The following is a 21,201-nucleotide window of genomic DNA, read 5'->3' as shown; positions in this document are numbered from 1 at the left end:
ATGGGGACATGAAAGAACCTCCTCTAATGACCAATAAATAACATAAAACAATAAAATGTTGAATACATCAGTCACAATATTGAATATTAAAATAAGTCCATAAAATTCCTAAAATATATAATAATTTGAATCATATGAACTCCACGATAGTAATCAAATATTAAATTAATTAATTAAATATAAGAAACAAGGCCAGATACTCAGGGCATAGTTTTACCTCAAAAAATGTGTCAATCTGAGATACTGGAAAGAGGTATAAAATTCTAGCAAAAAAGAATGGAGCTGAGATAATGAAAGCTAACAGGGATAAGGAAATATATAAAATATATCTTCGGGATATTAAAATATTGGGAAGGAAACTACAACTGCAGATTAAAATTTTGAAATAAAACAATTTAAATAAAAATCCACGTTGTGCCCATGAGGTGATAAAGTGCAAAGTTTATGTATCCAACAGGATTCAGCCTGGCTGATTTTTTTGACCATATTATCCCCCCTCCAATGGGTTTTATATTTCTCTATAAAAAAAAAAAAAAATTATATTCTGGGTATGTTTACAGAGTCTTTTCCAAAGCTCTCTTTTGGTTCTCCCTACATACTGAATCTTACAGAGGCACTCCAAGAGGTAAACTACCCCTTCAGTATTGCAACAAATAAAATCTTTAATTTTGTATTCCTTTCCTGTAAAAGCAGATTTAAAAGTTTCCTTTTTTTTTGCTTTCTTTAGTATGTCTGCAGGTAAAGCATGTCTTACATGGAAAGTAACCTTTTTCATTGAAAAATGAAAAAGCCTCCTTTGAAGGAGGATCCAATACATTTTATGCGATCATGTCCCTCAACGTGGGAGCTCTACAATATGTGAATACAGGTTTTTCAGGCAATATTGTTCCCAAGTGGCGGTCGGCTTTCACAATATACCAATATTTTCTACAAATAGTCTCAATTTGTTTGTACTGTGCATTGTAATCCATTACAAAGGGCACTCCACCAGCAAAAGTGTAATTTTTTGTTGAGTCTTTAATTAAAGTGTCTCTTTTCAAAGCTGAGACACTTCTATTTTCTTTTTAATAAAGTCCTGTTTGTAGCCTTTTTCCACAAACCTTTTGCAGATGAATTTGCCTGCTTAAGAAATACCTCCGTCTTGGTACAATTTCTTCTCAATCTCAAAAATTTACCTTTTGGTATATTGTCCAACCAGGGGGTATGATGACAACTATCCAGAGGTAAGTAGCTATTTCTATCGACTGTTTTGAAATGCGTCTGTGTAATCAGAGTTTCTCCGTCTCTGATAATCACTAAGTCGAGAAAATTGATTTTTTCATTGCTTATCTCCCATGTAAGTTTGATGTTTTTATCATTAGTGTTTAGATAAAAACCAAAATCAATGACTCTCCCTATCCCCCGCCCAAATAATTAAAATATCATCTATAAAACGTTTGTATAAAAGCAGTTGCTGTGGTTTTCTGTTGTACAATACATCTTCTTCCCATTCTGCCATATAAAGGTTGACTACACTTGGCGCATACTTCGCGCCCATTGATATGCCACAGATTTGTAATAATTATCTTCATACCAAAAAATTATGGTCTAAGCTGTATTCCAAGCAATTAGCAATGAACTTTTTTTGTACAGTTTTTAGGTCACTCAGACCATTCAATGCCCAATTTGTTGCTTGTATGGCTTTTTGTGATTAATAATTGTATATACTGATGAAACATCAGCTGTAGCCAAATAAAATGTGTGATAATCTAAATTAATGGCATCCAATAATTATATCAAATGCTTAGTATCCCTAAGATATGATTCAGTTTTTCTCACTAAAGTTTGAAGGAACCAGTCGATATACTCTCCTATTCTTGCCCCTACAGAGTTAATTCCGTTTACAATAGGCCTTCCCGGTGAATCTTCTTTGGATTTATGGATTTTCTGAAGAGTATATATGACAGGAATCCTACATCCTGTTGGTTGTAGGTATACTCCTTCTTTTTTATTTAGAAGGCCTTTACTGTGTCTGCTTTTACAGGAAAGAAATTCAAAATTAAAGATTTTATTTGTTGCAATACTGAAGGGGTAGTTTACCTCTTGGAGTGCCCCTGTAAGATTCAGTATGTAGGAAGAACCAAAAGAGAGCTTTGGAAAAGACTCTGTGAACATACCCAGAATATAAAAAATGGTTTTCCTAAGCACAGCCTATCCCGTTTACTATGACCAGTATCACAATAGAGATCCCTCGTCCCTAAAGGTATGGGGTATAGAGAAATATAAACCCCATTGGAGGGGGGATAATATGGTCAAAAAAATCAACAGACTGAATCCCGTTGGATACATGAACTTTGCAATTTATCACCTCATGGGCACAACGTGGATTTTGATTTAAATTGTTTTATTTCAAATTTTTAATCTGCAGTTGTAGTTTCCTTCCCAATATTTTAATATTCCGAAGATATATTTTATATATTTCCTTATCCCTGTTAGCTTTCAATATCTCAGCTCCATTCTTTTTTCCTAGAATTTTATACCTCTTTCCAGTATCTCAGATTGACACATTTTTTGAGGTGATAGTATGCCCTGAGTATCTGGCCTTGTTTCTTAAATTTAATTAATTAATTTAATATTTGATTACCGTCGTGGAGTTCATATGATTTAAATTATTATATATTTTAGGAATTTTATGGACTTATTTTAATATTCAATATTGTGAGCGATGTATTCAACATTTTATTGTTTTATGTTATTTATTGGTCATTAGAGGAGGTTCTTTCATGTCCCCATAGATGGTTAATGTAATTTACTGCTATATTGGCTATCAACCACAGGAGGGAGTACGTCCACATTATTTTTTGTATTAGGTTGCTTTATCATTGATTAACCACAGGAGGGAGCACCTAATGGCCGCATTACAGAGTTTTAAATTATATTTTAATTATTCCTTATTTATTTATTTCTGAGATGGCATTTCAATCGCCAATTAAATATTGTTATTAACTTCAGAAAGTATGGATTGTGCCCGCCGACATGTTGACATCCGTCTCCCTGATGGCGCGGCTTAGTATTAAGTCATCCCCTTTCACCTATGGCTCCATGCCCTATGATTAAGTGGCGTGACCAGTCACGTAACGTGTGAGGGAGGAGGAGAGCCGTCGGTGACATCAGCCCCGCTCATGGCCGAGAGCGGTGGTTACTTGGGTTTATGCTGTTATTATTCTACCTAAATGTAAGTGTGTGATTGTCGGATTAAACGTTAGTTTTTATCAATACTGCACTATGGAGCCCCACTGCTGGGAGCCTGGTCCTGTTATTGAGAGCTGCTGGAGATCGTCAGCCCTGGAAGTGCTGAAGTGCTAAATCCTGGATAGTCTACTGCTGCCATTAATACTGGGAGGCTTATGTTACAAGCCAGCTGAGGTGAGAGGCTTGTAAAAAAAGGAGTGGAGCACCTGAGCACCTGTCACTTTTGCGGTGGAATGCAATTTTGTTTCACTTTGCACTTCTTGAACTTTATGGACATATTATCTTTATTATCTATTTTTGCATGAGATTGGATTTTATTACTGAGGATCACCCTTTGCATGAAGATCATATGTTTATTCTTCATTGTTATGTTTGCATTTTCTCATTAATTATCACTTTAATATTAGCACTATTAGCTTGATTTATATGCACTATATTTATTTATTAATTTGCTATCATTTTTAGTTAATGTTGTTCTATTTATCACAATTAATAGCAAGCGCCCCAACACCTCCCATTCCTCATATGTTATCAGTGTGCGAACACTATTTTAGTTGTGGCTGCTGCTAGGGATTTTATATTCCTTTACCACCATTCTTCTTTATTTTACTTTATTAGTATTGTTATGGTGGATGTTAGTTAATATATTATTTGTAGCTATTCTCTGCTTAGTGTGGTTTGTGCATTATTTTCCCCCCATTATTCTTAGTAATCCTGTCACGCCATCAGAACATGACTAGATCTCACTCTAAATAAGTCCCAGTTAATTTACTTGATGACCTTTTGTAGGCCGGGGCCTGCAGTACCCCTTTATGGCAGCAAGATAAAATGGTGATGGACTACTGATCCCAGCAAGTCTGACCTGCAAATCCTGCCGCCCTCATGGGTGCATCGATTTTACACACACTCCACAGTCTCTTCCTCTGGCTTTACACCTATATCCCCTGGTATGTCTCTTCCAGATCTCTCCACTGTCGCTCTCACTCACCATCAACACCCGCCCTGGATCCTTCCTGAAGGTTTCTCACAAAATGCATAGGCCACATTTTTGACACCACCAGGACCTGCACACCCTGGACCAAAGAAACAGTAAACTGTATTCTCTTTCAGACTGTAAAATGTTTTAAACCTTCCATCAATGGATGGCAAATAACGTTTTACTATATTTTTTTTAATTGTGGTATAGATTATTATTTAAACCCCACCGAGGCACACTCAAAGTCCCATCCCACTTTATTTTTAGTTTGAACTTTGTATCTTTCAGGGACGGTGCCTCTGTGGAGTTATAATTGTTCCATATCTACCCCCACCCCCATGCCCAAAGTTTGACAAAGACTGGTAAACTATTGTCTTAGCATTGACTTTAAACAGGATCTTCCTAAGTATAGGGTTTAGGGTTGTTTGCTTATTACCAACTGCATACTCTTTGTTTGAAGGGTTATTGCTTTTTCTATTTCTTTGTTTATTCTATTACTATTATTAATATTATTATTATTGTATATTATGTATATTGTTCGCATACATATCCCCTCTTCAGTGGTGATGCTTTCAGAATCATGGGCTCTGGGAACAGGGAAAGAGAAAACAGAGGCTCCTTTGGGATTAAGTGCTACACCAGCATGGCCCTGATTATGCATCCCAGTAAAAGCATTCTTTGGCCATAATCCCCTTCTGTCCCACAATTATAGATTTTTTAAATTCATCATTGGCCAAAGCCTCCTTTCCTGGTTCAAGGTGCTTATTAGGCTTATGCTGCACACCAAAGATATTGTAACTGACCCCTAAAGTCCTTGTCAAATAATACTGGTCTTCTAAAATATGTTTTCCTTGATAGTGGGGGGGGTTCACGACAACACATGACATGATACGTTGTTGAAAATCACTCCTTTTTTAACAAAACCTACAAAAACTCAAGATGACTAATAAATCATTGATTTAATTGATTAGAAGAAGTTAATCATCTCATATTACTCACATATCATTTGTAAACACATAACCCATGACATTTCTCAGTGCAAGTATAGCACTGCTGATCAACAAGCAAACACATGCTGAAAAACAGAAAGTACAGGTTAGTCTGAAAAATAATTTAATGTTTGAACTGCTTGGTATATGCCCACTAATCCATCAAATAACAGTAACCAAATCAAAAGTGTTATAGCAAGCCTAAGAAAATTGTACAATGAAAACAAATGCAAGTTTAATGTTTTTCAAATGTTCTCTGGCCCTGACTAGTATTGTGTATCTTTAGCCATTCATTTTTGTTTGTATTGAGTGGGTTAGAAACTTTTAGCTAGATTCACGTACGGCGGCGTATCTTTATGCCGGCGTAGCGCATCCCATTTGCACTACGCCGACGTAACATAGTGAGGCAAGTACTGTATTCACAAAGCACTTGCCAGATACGTCGGCGTAGTGCAAATGGCCCAAAAAAATTCAAAATAGGCAGGTAGGGGGCGTGTTGTATGGTAATGAATCGTGACCCCATGTAAATGAGGGCCGTTTGTACGGCACATGCTCAGAATTATGTCGGAAATACTCAATGCTTTCGACGTGAATGTCACCTACGCCCAGCCCTATTCACGTACGCTTACGCAAATAACGTAAAATACGGCGGCTGTTCCGTCGTCCATACCTTGCATGGGCTGCTCCATCTTTTTGGTGGTTTATCTTTATGCCTGAAAAACGCCTTATGTAAACAGCGTATCGGGCGCAAGTACATTCGTGAATCGGCGTATCTTGCTAATTTACATATTCTAGATGTAAATCAACGTACACGCCCCTAGCGGCCAGCGTAAATATGCTAAGATACGACGGCGTAGGAGGCTTACGCCGGTCGTATGTTAGCAACATTTAAGCGTATCTCAGTTTGAGAATACGCTTGAAGATACGACGGCGCAGATTCGGACTTACGACGGCGTATCTACTGATACGCCGTCGTAATTCTTACTGAATCTGGCTATATGTTTTTTTGTTTTAAAATTTTCTGGAGGATTTCCCTTCAAAGTTTGTCCCCAAAGACAGAACAGAAAGGAAAAAAATGTCTCCAAAGTAAAGGGAAATCCCCCTCTTTAAGTAGAACTATAGGGAATTATTTTTATTTATTTTTTTCATTTTGGATAGAGTAAGGAAGGGTTATAACTGAGTTTATTTTTTCCCATCAGTGTCCATTGGGGAGCTATACCTTTACTTCCTGTACTATAGCTAAAACAGGCAGTGAGAGGAAATCCCTGCAAATTAAGGGAATTCCTTGAGGACATCCAGATCACCGGAAGTAGTGTCAATTTCCCCTCTATTACTTTTCTGGGGACAACGCAAAATTTGGGGTTTTCTTTTACTTCACTTTTAATGACAATGGTAAACAGGACAACTAGAGAGGGTGAATTTCCCTAACAGTGGCACAGACAGCAATAAAACCCTAAAGCCCTGTACACATGATCAGTCCATCCAATGAGAACGGTCCTTCGGACCGTTCTCATCGGTTATCCGATGAAGCTGACTGATGGTCTGATGTGCCTACACACCATAGGTTAAATAACCGATCGGGTCAGAACGCGGTGACGTAAAACACAACGACAAGCTGAAAAAAACGAAGTTTAATGCTTCCAAGCATGCGTCGACTTGATTCTGGGCATGCGTGGATTTTTAACCAATGCTTTTACATACTAACCGTCGGTTTTGACCTATCGGTTAGGCGTCCATCAGTTCAATTTTAAAGCAAGTTCTACATTTTTTGACCGAAGGATAACTGACCGATGGGGCCCACACACGGTCGGTTTGGTCCGATGAAAAGGTCCTTCAGTCCGTTTTCATCGGTTTTGTGTACGCGGCCTAATAGTTCTAATCTTTCTCCACTCTGTCTAAAACTTTAAAAAAAGTTCAACAGAAACCCAGCTGACATTCGACCCATGTGTACAGAAGCGTATCTAACAAAAGCTGCCCATGCGCCCAGGCATGCTGGAAAAACAGCTGCCAATCGGCATCCGATCAGCACTCGCAGCCAATGGCTATGAGCACTGACCGGTGTGTTTTGGTGGGGGTGCTGCCTGTCAGAACACAATAGCTAGGTGGGGAGATCACTGTACTAACATCACAGTTACAGCAAACTCCTTGTGAGCTCATCTAGTTTTATTTTTTATTTTGTTGAGCCCAGTGGCTGACCCCCACATTACCCCTGCAAATGTCACAGATTTAGGTGTCACCCAGTAAAAATGGTTATTGCAATAGTGTATAAGAAGGCCTAATATACACTGCTTAGCGCCACCTGGATATAAATACCTATGCAAAACCAAGAGTAAAGAATAACAATATAAATATAAAATTATCTGCTAATTAAATAACAGACAACCTAAACGGAAGCAGCTGTTTAAAAAAGAAAACATATACAAAATAGCACTCTAACGCTTATTGATGAAAAAGGTAAGTCAATTCAATAAAATAAAGCACAGCGCTAATCATTAGGTGGCGTAATCGCTACCACCATGAAATCCAAGGTAGATGTAGGACAGCAGATGAAAAATGTCCAAGAAGGAGTGTTTAAAAAGAAGAATGTAGCAGCGTGCACCTTCCACCAAAATCCTCTCAATCCACTTGTGAACACTTGCCCCGTCGGGGTTCAAACTCACCACAATGAAATAAATGATAAGCCTTTGGCCCCATACACACGATAGAATCCATCCGCTGAAATTTATCCGCGGATCGGTTTCAGCGGATCGACGGATTTATCTGTTGATCCGCTGGAACGTACACACTAGCGCCCAAAAATCTCCGCGAACCAGAATGTATGCAACGTAAACCACGTAAGACGTCACTATAAAGGTGAAGACCAAAGTCAACGGCGCCGCCCTCTGTTCCGCTTTTGCTAGTTCCGTGTGACCGCGTGCTAGTGAAGGTTTGGTTAGAGCCGATTCGTGCTTTTCAGTCTCCGCGTTTTGACAGTAGGTATTCTGGGGTTCAGTGCGTTTGCTTGCGGGTTTGCAGTTGGCATTCGGGCACAGGCTTTCAGCACGTTTCCGCGTACTGTGCGCTCGTATCTGTGTGTCGTGCGGGCTTAGCAGGTTGTGCTGGATTTGCGAGTGCTTTCTGTTGGAGTGTGTTCTTGACTGACCAGCCGGCCGGTTTGAATCCATGATGGAGCAGCAGCGTCGATTCTCGCTAATTGGTGCTGGTTATGGGATTGCTTATGGCCATGTCCAGCGAACCTGTTTATTGGCCAGGAACACTGGGAGGAGGCGTTTCTGGACCAAGAATTGGTTGCGCCAGCGTGACCAGTTTTCTCATATGCCTCTGCTTAGGGAACTCCAGGAGAATAATCCGGATGATTTTCGGAATTTTCTCCGCATGACGGACCCCGTATTCAACCGTCTGCTGGAACTTCTGTCCCCCTATATCACGAGGCAGGACACTGTGATGCGCGATGCCATCACGGCCGAGCAGAGGCTTATTGCCACGTTGCGGTACCTGGCGACTGGGAGGAGCCTGCAGGACCTCAAGTTCTCGACAGGCATCTCTTCCCAGTCACTTGGGGTCATCATACAGGAGACGTGTACTGCCATCATACATGTTTTGCAGGAGGAGTATATTAAGGTAAGTTCCCTAATTTGAACACCACAATTTTTTTTTTTAAATGTGTGAGAAAGTCATTTTTTTTTCTCTTCCCTAATAACCCTGAGATTGTAATCTGCTGTGTGTGGGATGTTCCCTTTTCTCCCCATGCATGTTGTTAACCTTTACATGTTTGTTTTGGGCCTACCTGCATATTTTGTCCTTACCCACCATAAACCTGTCCAGCATGCTTTCCTAGGCCCAAACACACCTAGCCTAAATTGTTGGTTATTTTTTGGCTAATCAATTGTAGCTCTGCCCCTCCCCCCTCCCCCCCCCCGAAAATAGTTTCTTGCTCTATCATCAGAGGGATGTGGAGTCTGATAATTAAGTGGGCCTATATTTTAAAAAAGAAATACTCACTTCACAATGCTTGTGGGAAATGTGAATCCTGTTGTTGATGTTGCACAATGATGGTTTTTGGATTTTGTTTGCAATGTTTATGTGCCAAAGTACTAAATCTCTTTTTTTGTTTGTCCCCACAGCTACCCTCCACACCACAGGAATGGCAGTCTGTGGCTTCCCAATTTGCCCAGCGTTGTGATTTTCCGAACTGCGGTGGAGCAATAAATGGGAAGCACGTCCGCATTGTGCCCCCACCCCACTCGGGGTCCTACTATTATAATTACAAGGGTTATCATAGTATTGTGTTGATGGCGGTGGTGTCGGCACAGTATGAGTTTCTCTATGTGGACGTGGGGAAGAACGGCCGGATGTCAGATGGGGGAGTGTTCTCGCAGACAGAATTCTACGATCGTCTCCAAACTGGTGATCTGGCACTGCCACCAGATGAAGACAATGTGGAAGGACTTCCGTTTGTGTTCCTAGCGGACGAGGCATTCGGGCTTGGACCTCACCTAATGCGGCCTTTTCCCCAGAGGACCCTCACCTTACAGAGGAAGGTGTTCAATTATCGGTTGTCCAGGGCTCGGAGGGTAGTCGAGAATGCCTTTGGGATCCTCACCAACCGGTTCCGCCTGTTCCTGACAGCTATACATCTGGCGGAATATAAATTGAACACCGTTGTATTTGCCTGCTGCATTTTGCACAACTTTTTACGCAGGCATTCCCAGACGTACCTATCCGACAGCGTTTCTGAGGCAAGACTACTCTCAGATCCTCTCCCTGGGCTGGTCACTGGTCGCGCTGGCATTGGCACCCAATCTGCTCGTGAGGTACGCGACAAATATGTTGCGTACTTCATGGGTCGGGGGGCCATTGCTATGCCAGATCATATTTCTTTCTAATTTGGCCCCCAAAAGAAAGGAATATTCACAGAACTAATAAATAATTAGACCATTGGACTTTATACAGTTGTTTGTCATTACTGCTTTTTCTATTTTTTTCTGTCTTCCTGGTTTGCAAAAAAAATAGTGCACTTCTAGTGCCAAATGTATGGTTCAGGTTTTAGTAAATAAACACAATTGCACATTATTCACTCATCTCCAAACTGGGTATTCAGCATCTTAAATAATCAAGCCACTCCTTGTAATGATTTTCAAAAAAAAAATTTTATTGTCAGCTTTTTCCTTTTTTTTTATTTAAGGAATAATTTTGGTATTAAACATGCCAACATTTTTATTTTTCAAGGTTTTTTTATTTATTTATTTTTTATTTACGTATCCATTTTTTTTTTTTTGTTCAAAACCATTTTGTATATTTTTTTTTGGTGTTCACAAACAATGTTGTACAATTGTACAATTTTTCCCCCCAAAAATGGATTTAACAACTGTAAACGTCACAAAATCTTTTTGGTGTCATAAAAATTTTTTATTTTTTTATTTTTAAAAATATTGGTGCAGATTTTGGACCTTTTGGATTTGTTCATTCTTTTTTGGCGTAATTTTGTGTGAAAATATTGATCACATTTTTAAAACCTATTTGTTCACCCAATAATATTTTATATTTTTTTTGGAAATATTTCAAAACATTTTTTTTTAGATTATTTTTTACTTTTTATTTTTTTTTTTTTTTGTGTTTTTTTTTGGAATTCCATTAAAAAGATTGATCTCATTTTTGGGATCGATGTGTTAACCAATCTTTTTTTGGTGATCTAATTTTTGATTTTTTTACATTATTTTTTTATTTTTTTGTTCACTTTTTCTGTTTTGTATGGCTTGTTGATTGGAAGCCATTTTTAAACTAAAAAATATAAAACATGTCCCAAAAAATAAAACCACAAATGTGTCACTTTTGCATTCCCAAAAACAGTCATGGTGTGAGGTCACACCGGAACACGCCAAAATTTGAAGATGCACACATTCAGTGCTATTCGCCAAATGTCAGTTATACCACAACAAAAGACTTTAAAATGGCGACATGTGCTATCTGCCATCATGGGTGAACAATGTCTGGGTTTTGTGGGAGCAAACCCTTCCTCGAAAAATATTTGACAATCGAGGAGGGGGTTGTACCCACAAAGCACAGATATTCTATATTCTGTGATGGCAGATAGCACATGTTGACACACTGTGTGTGCATCTTCAAATTTTGGCGTGTTGCTGAGTCAGACATAAAAACAGGTTGGGGGATGGGCGGGGGGGGGTTGGTTTAGTCTTTGACACGGCCCATCATGTCAATGATGTTCTTATAGTTTTGCTCTATAACCACCATTCTTTGCCGCATAGTGTCCAGCTCGGTGCAGCAGTCGACAATTATATTGCGCACATTCTGTTCCATCTGAACCATCTGTTGACGCATATTCGCCATCTCGCTGCTGCACTCCATTACTTGCTGGATAATAATTCCCGCACTTGCCCGAGAAAAATGTGGAACAGCATCTTCATCCCCTACAAAATGTAGAAAAAATATAAAATTAGCCATTTGACCGGCCTAGATACATCTAGGGTTGCCACCTCATCCCTTTAAACCAGAACACATATTAATTACACAGGTTCTGTTGCTGATTAAAAGCTGGTAATTTAACTCACCTGGTGCCATATCTGCATTACATTAGCCACAGAACATGTGTAATCCATATGTGTTCGGGATTAAAGGGATGAGGTGGCAACCCGAACTACATCTGTTTTGCCCTATCAAGCTGGGATGACACTGACCTGATGTCGTGTTGATTTCCTCCTCCACCACTTCTCCATCTTCATAAACTCCTCCTTCTTCTTCTTCCACCAATCCACCATCTTCAAAATCTCCAAAATCTTCTTCTTGAATTTCATCTTCCTCCTCAACAACTACCAGATCTAAAATTACGCCATCATCCTCTCTTCCTTCCTCCTCCTCCTCCACATCCTTATCTCTTCCTTCCACCTCCTCCTCCACATCCTCCTGTCTTCCTTCCTCCTCCTCCACATCCTCCTCCTCCACATCCTCCTCCTCCACATCCTCCTCCTCCACATGGCCAGATGGCAGATCCCGGGCGTGTCTGGCCCTCTCTGCCTCCTCGAATTGCTGGCGTCTTCTTTCCCCTAGAAAGAATAACCAAAAAAAAGGTATACTCATCAGCACACAGATATTGTAGAGCAGAAATCGCACACATTGCATAGAAGTTTAGAGGCTTTTTTAAAAAAATATTTAGTTGTCTTATCACCCCAAACCTACATTTTAGGATGACTTCTAGGCCAAGCTCTGATTAAGTCCCTTTTTAGCAAAGTGACACACATGGATGTCCCCCCCTTCAAATTTTGAGCTGAGACCATCCACATTTTAGTGTAATCTTTTGGGGGAGACACAGGTGCTCTGGATTAGAGATATGAAAACACCTGCTTAGTAGCACTGTTTGCATTTCCCATTCTTGGATTTAATTGTTCGATTAATACATTTTTCCACAATGTTTACAAACAATGTTTTTGGCAAGAGAGGCATGTCCAGGTGTGTTGTTCCTGGGCCAACATCGTATTTTTGAGAAGCAACCTGATGTGAACAAGGTTTCCTATTAACAGTCGTTGGCCAAGCAAATGATATTTTGATAAATACAATTCTTTAAACAGGTTTTCAGAAGTACAACCAGGCCAAGGATACAGATGTAGAAATGTACCTGACCAAACATTCAAATAATACAATTGTCCCCACCCCTCAAACCAAAAAATAACTTACTTTTTTTGAGGATTTTTTTTATTTTCTTGAGTTGATGTGGCTCACGGAGCTTTAAGTCGGACCACCGCTTCTGTAGCTGCTCCTTGGACCTTGCGATGCCAAACATCCTCTGCATTTTACGTGCCACCTTCTCCATAATTTCCCCCTTCCTGCGGTTGGGGGTCTTGTATGGGCCATATTGCCCATCATAGTCCTTCCTCCGCATAATCTCTACCAGCTCCACCATTTCGTCAAAAGACATATTAGTTGCCTTATAACGTTTAGGCCGGGATCGGGACGTTCCTGCCTCTGTCCCCTCACTTCTGGCCTGAGAGCTCCGTGCATGCTCGCCTGTCATCGCCATCTTTCATCCCCACAGAGATTAGGGGCGTGGAAACCAGGAAATGTCCCATCATGGACGAGGGCGGTGGTTCATACATACGCGGAGTGTAGAGAATGAATAAGACGTGATTACGTAGGTTACGCGGAGATTATTCGCCCGTTTCACAGCAGTAACACAGTTAACGCCAGATTTTGAGAATTAACATTGATTAGGGGGCATGGCAATGGTGACGATGTGTCACGCACACGCGGAGTCTGTTAAAGGGAACCTACGTGATTACGTTGCTTACGCGGAGATTAGTAGAACATTTGACAGCAGTAACACAGTTAACGCCAGATTTTGAGAATTAACATTGATTAGGGGGCATGGCAATGGTGACGATGTGTCACGCACACGCGGAGTCTGTTAAAGGGAACCTACGTGATTACGTTGCTTACGCGGAGATTAGTAGAACATTTGACAGCAGTAACACAGTTAACGCCAGATTTTGAGAATTAACATTGATTAGGGGGCATGGCAATGGTGACGAAAGCGGTGTGTCACGCACACGCGGAGTCTATAAAAGGGAACCGACGTGATTACGTTGCTTACGCGGAGATTATTTCATTGAGCTGCACGAGGAGCTAGAGATAAGGTAAAAAATGTAAACATGGGATCAGCAGAGGCCTAGAAACTTGAGAGCCATGGGATTGTGGTTTTGTCTGTTGTTTGCAGCCTTTTAACGCAACTTAGTATGTTTATTGTGTCCCCCCAAACTGAATTTAATTCTCACAATGCTTTTACACATCACTTAAATCTAGATGTGAAGAATGCTCTACCTATTTGTATTTTTTGCCAGGTGTATTGTGATCATGCAAGTATTGTTCTGTGTTGGTTGGCCAGAGGTTATTAGGAAGTGTATTTATATGTCCGGAATGATGAGGGGCAGGCTAAGTACACATTAAATAGTGCCTTGATGAAAGGTCTCAATCTCAAAATTTGTGGATGGGTCTAGATTACACGTATTTAGCAAAATGATTTGAAAAAGGGTCTGCATGTGAACTAATTTTTGGTCACAACAATGGGGCAGAGCTGGCCAGCATTTTGGCTGCAGGAGACACTGTGTTTGCATAGTACAAGATCAATCTGGGGCCACATATGAATACAATGGGAATGATGGGCATTTTTTAATGTTTTTTTTTTTTTTGGTTTAACAGTGTTCATCTTCAATTTTCGTACTACAAATCCCAAATGGAAACAATCGTGGGAAAGGAGATAATTTCTCGTCTCATAGAGAAGTTTAGGGAAATGCCCCTACTTTGGGATTCCAAACATCCCAACTATTCAAAGCGGGACCGACGAAGGGCAGCACTTGCTGAAATAGCTACATATATGCAGACATGGGTTCCCGGCTGCACAGGCAACATGGTGAAGACCAAAATGAATAACCTGAGGGCCGCATACCGATCAAAAAGAAGAGAACTTCGGGAGCAAAGATCAGGAGCAGCAGCAAGAGAGTCCACGGAGCCAAGTCTGTGGTACTACCAGGAGCTGGAGTTTTTGGGGGATCAAATGGATGGCCGGCAATCAATGTCAAGCCTTCCTCCCAGACAGCAGGGCAGCAGACCTTCCACGGATCACCACAGCCAGGAGGAGGACGGTGAGGGGCTGGCTGGCAGGCATGAAAATCTGCGACTCTCCACTTCTGATGAGGTAGAGTATTTTAAAAAATGTTTTTGGGCTGCTAATTCTTGTTTGTTTATTGAGTTGATATTGTAATCCCAAACCAAAAAATGGACTATAAAAGTCATGGTCATAAAAATAGGGGTCATGGATGCCAAGTGCAGGGATCAGAAGGAGAGTCTATTCAAGTTTAAAGTAAGATAAAACAAACCAGTCTAGAGCATGAAAATGTGTGTGATTTGCTGGTGCAAAATTGTAAAACATGTCACTTTTTTTGACACAGGAAGAAGGGAGCAGCCAGGAAATATCGGCTAATGATGCTGAGCTGCCTGCCAGCCAGGAGGAAGGGGTCATTGTCAGCCAGGAGGAGGAGGCCGGGCCCAGCACCAGCCAGGAGGGCCCCAGGCCCACGGTCAGCCCCACCAGGCAACTCCCTCCCCCCCCGGGTCAGGCAAACAGGCCTAATGAGGCGCAGGAGGCAGGTGGAGGATGAGAGCCTCCGAATGATAAGGGAGGCTAGCGCCTTAATGAGGGCCCCCCTCAACCCCACTGAGGCCTACAGTGCGTATGTGGCCCACGAATTGTCCCAAGCGGGGGAGGACGGTCAGAGGCGTGCCAGGAACCTCATGAACCAGGTGCTTTTATGGCTGCACCAGGGCTGGCTGACCGATGACACTGAGCTGAGTGACCCGGCCTATCCTGCACAACACCTGCTAACTCCTCCTGCTTCCACATCATCCCGACCTGCAAGGGGCCGTGGACGGGTCCGTGGAAGATCTGCTGCAAGGAGGGTTACAAGGAACAGGAGAAGATGATTCCCGGCCTTCCATTTGATCCCCCAAAAACTTTGGGTTTTTTGGAGTACCACAGCCTGGGCTCCATTGGCTCACTTGCTGCTGCTCCTGGTTTTTGTTTTTGTTGTTCTTTTTTAGTTCTCGGTATGCGGTCCTCAAGGTTTGCCATTTTGTCCTTGACTATGTTGCCTGTGCAGTCTGGAACACAAGTCTGCATGTATGTTGCTATCTCAGCAAGTGCTGCCCTTCTCGGTAATTTAATTTTGTTTATGGCCCAAATAAATGGTTATTTGATTTACTGAAATACCTTGTCTATTGTGTTTTAATACTGTGGTGATTAGGCATGAAACATTTTAGCAAATAATATGTGTCATTTAGAAAGGACACCAACTCCTTGGGGGGGGGGTACATTTGGCGTACCAACTTGGGAAAACAAAAAAGGAAAAACACACGCCTACATAAAATGGTGACATAACTTGACCAAAACGAAAAGAAAAAAAATGGGAAAGAAAAAAGAATGGGGACATAAATTGCAAAACAAAAAAAAAAAGGAAAAAAAATGGGAAAGAAAAAAGAATGGGGACATAAATTGCAAAACAAAAAAAAAAGGAAAAAAAATGGGAAAGAAAAAAGAATGGGGACATAAATTGCAAAACAAAAAAAAAAGGAAAAAAAAAATGGGAAAGAAAAAAGAATGGGGACATAAATTGCAAAACAAAAAAAAAAGGAAAAAAAATGGGAAAGAAAAAAGAATGGGGACATAAATTGCAAAACAAAAAAAAAAACATTCACATGTGGAGGAAAAAAAGAAAGTTCAAACATCTGGATAGATAGCATCAGCAAGAGAACGGGTTTATTCTAGCAAGAGAACGCTGAAAAAACAAGAGGAAATAAACGACACACTATATAGTTACAATGACGAATGTGCCATATCACAAACAAACAAGAGTTTTACCTGAACGAGTGCTCCCATCCCCTTATTTTGTCTGAGCATGCGCGTGGTTCTTATCCGCGGATAATGTGTACTAACCAACGGATCTATCCGTCGGATAGATTCGCAGCGGATAGATTTGTTTAGCATGTCAGCAAATATTCGATCTGCTGAAAAGCCATTCGACGGATAAATATCCGCGGAAACAGATCCGCTGGAGTGTACACACCATAGAATCTATCCGCTGAAACACATTTGCGCGGATTTATCCGCGGATGGATTCTATCGTGTGTATGGGGCCTTTCAGTGAATCAAACTTCATTGACCATGGACAGAATCCATCAAGGAGCCACTTATGATAAGGAACCTCAGGTGAGACAAGTAAAAACAGAAAAAGCCACCATAGCGTAATCCAGTTTTTAATTAGCATAAACCCTCAAGACCCATCACATCAGGCTCCCTTATACATTGAACGTACATTAAAATAAACAAAATGAACATTTGGAAAGTCACCAGATCCATATGCGATCGGCGTCAGTATTTCCTGCTCACACCACCGACAGGATACCAGGCAGAAACAAAGCTTCCTAGTCCCGCTTCAGTGGAGCGCAGGAATCTTTCCAGCATGTCGTGTAGCCAGCGACTGTCATGTAGCCAGTAAAAATGGTTACCAGGAAAATTGGAGTGGTGAATTGCTCTATCAAGATCACAGACAACAACAAAATGATGATAGAGGTTCTACTCCTTGCTCACTCTTTCCAATACTGAATTATCCCCTTGTTTAACTGTTGATTTAAAAACATTCAGAACAGTGTGCAGGAGCCAACAATTTTAGAAAGACAGATGGGTTATTAAGTGAGCTTTATTGTTTTGCTTTTTCAATCATTTACAATTGTAGTACTATCCCCAGTAGGAGCCACTGGTGAATGTTGGTTATCTCCCACCCTGCACAGTCAAGCACATAGATTTTCCATTCATTTCAGAAACAAGAAGTAGTCCTTGCAGCTTTGTTTGTTTTTATTTAGCAAATTTGAACTTGGATGGGGAAGGGTTTGTAGCGCTACCCCGAAGGAGCCGCTGATTTGTTTTTGGGATCGGCATATTAAGTTACCCTAATGTGGCGTATGGGTGCAGGTGGATAACAAAGCAGTGAGCGAAAGTCCAGACAGTGAACAGAGAGTTCTCCAATGCTCCACTTCAGGCCAAACACGGCCAACATCAACACCAAGCGGAAAGAGCAGGTTGATGAAGAAGAAAGAAGAACCCTGCAGTGTCAGGCCCGGACATCAATGGAGCAGTACTTGCACAACATAGTACCAAACTGTTATTCGTCGCCACTCTAGTTGGAGTGGGTAAAGTGCCTCCCGACAGACCCCTCCCACAAGCCCGGCAGCCGAAGCGTCACTAAGGATTTTCTGGGAGGAACAGATCTCTCTCACAGACCTGGCCACATGCCAATTACTTTAGGTGAGCTAGATGGATAGATTGAGCGAATCCTCCCAGTAAGTTTGTAGCATAGGTCACAGGATGACAGCAGCACATACCTGTCACCATTCCGGTCACCAGATCCCCGATTGGCTCGCTCAAGCCCTGTTGGACAACCTGCCTCCGGGTTCCCCTCAAGCCGGCTCCCCAATCGAATGGCACCCAGCCTGGGATCCTTTCAATAGAACCGGGAATCCAGTAAGTCACTGGAGTCCCTTTTTACCTCAGGATGAGGGTTTATGTAAACTGCAATTTTGACCTGGTGGGCCTCGCTGGCGGGGTCCATGGATGCATGCACCCTGAAGGTGGATGCCGCACCTGGAACCGGGACCCCGCGAAAACTTGGTTAGCACATGACACCTGTCCCAGATATACCCCTCCCCAGCATGCCTTGCAAGGGAGAAACTTCTCTGATTGGCTGCTGGAGAAAGTTGCTCTGCCAGAACCCCTTTGGCGCCAACTGCCAGCCAGGGATGGTATTGCATCCCTGGAGCACAGACTGACCCAGTGGATGTTTCTGGAGTGACAGAAGTCCCAATTTTAACAAATTCAGAATAGGAGCAAAGTAACTCTCCCATTCCCCACTAACTTTAGCGTAGTGCCCATACTGAAAGTAAGGGGGAGCTACAGGTTATTATGGGATGCCCATTTGATCAACAGAACTCTTCAGAGACTTAACCTATAAACATTCGATATATATACCTCCAGCACACACTTGCTTGTAGAACTAGAGAATCCCCCAGGGTGGGGCTTTTTAGGCAACAGTAGTACAAGTAGTCATAGTAGATACAAAAATATATGGTAGTTTAATAGTAACAAGAGGTATCAAACAATATATGGTAAACATGTATAATACAATAGTTTTAAAAACAACACATATTGGGGTGTAAATTGAAAAGAGTAAAGAGTCCACAATATAAATACTGGGCCCAGTATTTATATTGTGGACTCTTTACTCTTTTCAATTTACACCCCAATATGTGTTGTTTTTAAAACTATTGTATTATACATGTTTACCATATATTGTTTGATACCTCTTGTTACTATTAAACTACCATATATTTTTGTATCTACTATGACTACTTGTACTACTGTTGCCTACAAAGCCCCACCCTGGGGGATTCTCCATTTTTTTCTGTTCATCAGGGGTGTCGGCAACTATTTGAGACCAGACTGTCAAAGATGTTCTATTCATATGCTTGTAGAACTACAACTCCCAAGAACCCGGTCCTCAGCTTTGCAGCAGTTAAAAGCTGCATTAATGATATTATGGTTAATGAGAAACTTACTGCCGTGTTATTGGACACCCACGATAAATTCCTCCGGGTATGGCAACCCTGAGTGGCTCACAATCACCCTTCACATTTTGATCCAACGCTACTTTCTCTTTGATGAGCCTCTGTTCCCCCCACCCGTGGACCCTTTTGTTCTATCCCATTTTTCCTTATTTTTTATTTTTTATCTTATTTTTATTTTGTCTCTCTTTCTCTTCAATATTATTTGTTCATGCTACTTTTCTAGCTGGTTCTCTTTCTTCTCATCCTCCCTTTCTTCGTTCTTTTTGGCTCGGGCCCACAGGCTTGGTCTTGTTGGTCTTGGACACATGCTGCGCTGTTTTTTTTACAATTTGGTTAATGTTATCCTCTGTTATGTGCCTTTTTACGTTTATTTTCCTTTTTGTAATGTTGCACATTGAATAGCCCTTTCGCTTTTAAGTTCTACATATACTCCGGTGTGTTAGCCGGTATGTTATCTAAACCAGCATAAGGTCGATTTAGCAGGATCCTTGAGATTGGGACATCCTATTGCTGGTCTTCCATTTTCGCCCTTGGATTCCTAGGAGCTGGATCAATCTCAGGACTACGGACTAACTTTTCTGACGCCTCCAGTTCTATACATAATAGCTCATGGTGTGTCCACCACTGCTTTTTTTTGTATTCCTTTTTCTGTTGATGTGTTCTCAATAAAACTCTTTGTACAAGAACTACAACTCCCAGGACCAGCTAGCACTTTGGCTACACCGACTCCTTGTAAAACTCCTTGTAAAATGCCCTTTGTGTAGCAAAAAGAGAAGTCTTTGGTGCTAGCTGTCCTCTGTGGCTACTGCTCCCAGTACCATCTCTTCAGTCATTGCCAGCTTACCTGGCTGCAGCAGCCCTTTCAACAGCCCTCCTGGCTACTTCTCCACAGTCCTCCCAGACTGACTCTGCATCCATCCCAGACTGCTAGCACTCAGTCCCTTCAGGCATGCCTCTCAGTCCTCTCACTGCAACACTCACCAGGCTGTCTTCCTCCCTGGATATTTGCCTGGCAGTGTTCTCCTGCTGTTCTCTCCTTGCTTCCATGCCTCCTGGTCAGGATCCCTCCGTGTGTCATGAGGAGTCCCTTCCGCACCCAAGCCCAAGTCTGAGTTCACCCCCCCAGACTGGGGAGCTACTCTCAAAGGCCCCTGACAGCCTAACACTCCATCTTCATCTTCCAACCGAACTCCACACTGCCCCAGCCAACACTGAGTATTTGAGGGGGCCTGCCCCCTGCCAACTCTTCTGTTGGGGATTGGTCAGGGCCCTCAAAACACTCCAGCTAGCTGCTCCTAGACCCCTCCCAACTGCTTATGGAATCTTCTCCCAGTTTCCAGATAGCAGGGCGAGTCACAAGAGAAGCTGCTGATGAATCATCCAGCCTACCTAAGTCACTCACTCGACTCAGAAAAACACACAGGCTGGCTGGCAGCCAGGTCTGAAATTTTCCTACACTAACACAAACAAAAATCCTACCTCTAGTTACGCTAAAGGGTGCCACATAGTGTATATTTGGCCAAATTTTTTTTATTTGCATTTGATAGCAGAGAGGAGGATCAGACCCTCTGTCAAGTTTGTACTGCTAATCAGGGTTCTAAGAGATTTCCCTCACTTACTGACACAGTGACGCTGAGTGCCGGTTCACATTAGTGGGCTCTGTGAGATCGCATGTGATTCGCACCGCACTGCAGTGCAAATCACATGCAATGTCTGTGTAATGCGATTTCAGCCATATTCAGATATTATGGCTGAATTTGCATCGCATTCGGACCAAACTCACACAGGACCCTTGTTTTAGTCTGCACTAGAATCGGATCGCAT

General features: G+C 41.7%; 1 protein-coding gene across 1 annotated transcript in view; it reads right to left on the bottom strand.

The window, feature by feature from the left end:
• Positions 1-21,201, bottom strand: part of LOC120926663 (multidrug and toxin extrusion protein 2-like) — a 243,587-nt gene that overhangs the window by 59,862 nt on the left and 162,524 nt on the right. Inside the window, exon 12 of the mRNA XM_040336787.1 lies at positions 5,207-5,282. Coding sequence (XP_040192721.1) covers positions 5,207-5,282 — 76 coding nt within the window. The remainder of the gene's footprint in view (positions 1-5,206; positions 5,283-21,201) is intronic.

This window comes from Rana temporaria, chromosome 2, assembly GCF_905171775.1.
Source record: "Rana temporaria chromosome 2, aRanTem1.1, whole genome shotgun sequence".
In the NCBI taxonomy this organism is placed as follows: domain Eukaryota; kingdom Metazoa; phylum Chordata; class Amphibia; order Anura; family Ranidae; genus Rana; species Rana temporaria.
This window is presented reverse-complemented; position numbering and strand designations above follow the sequence as displayed.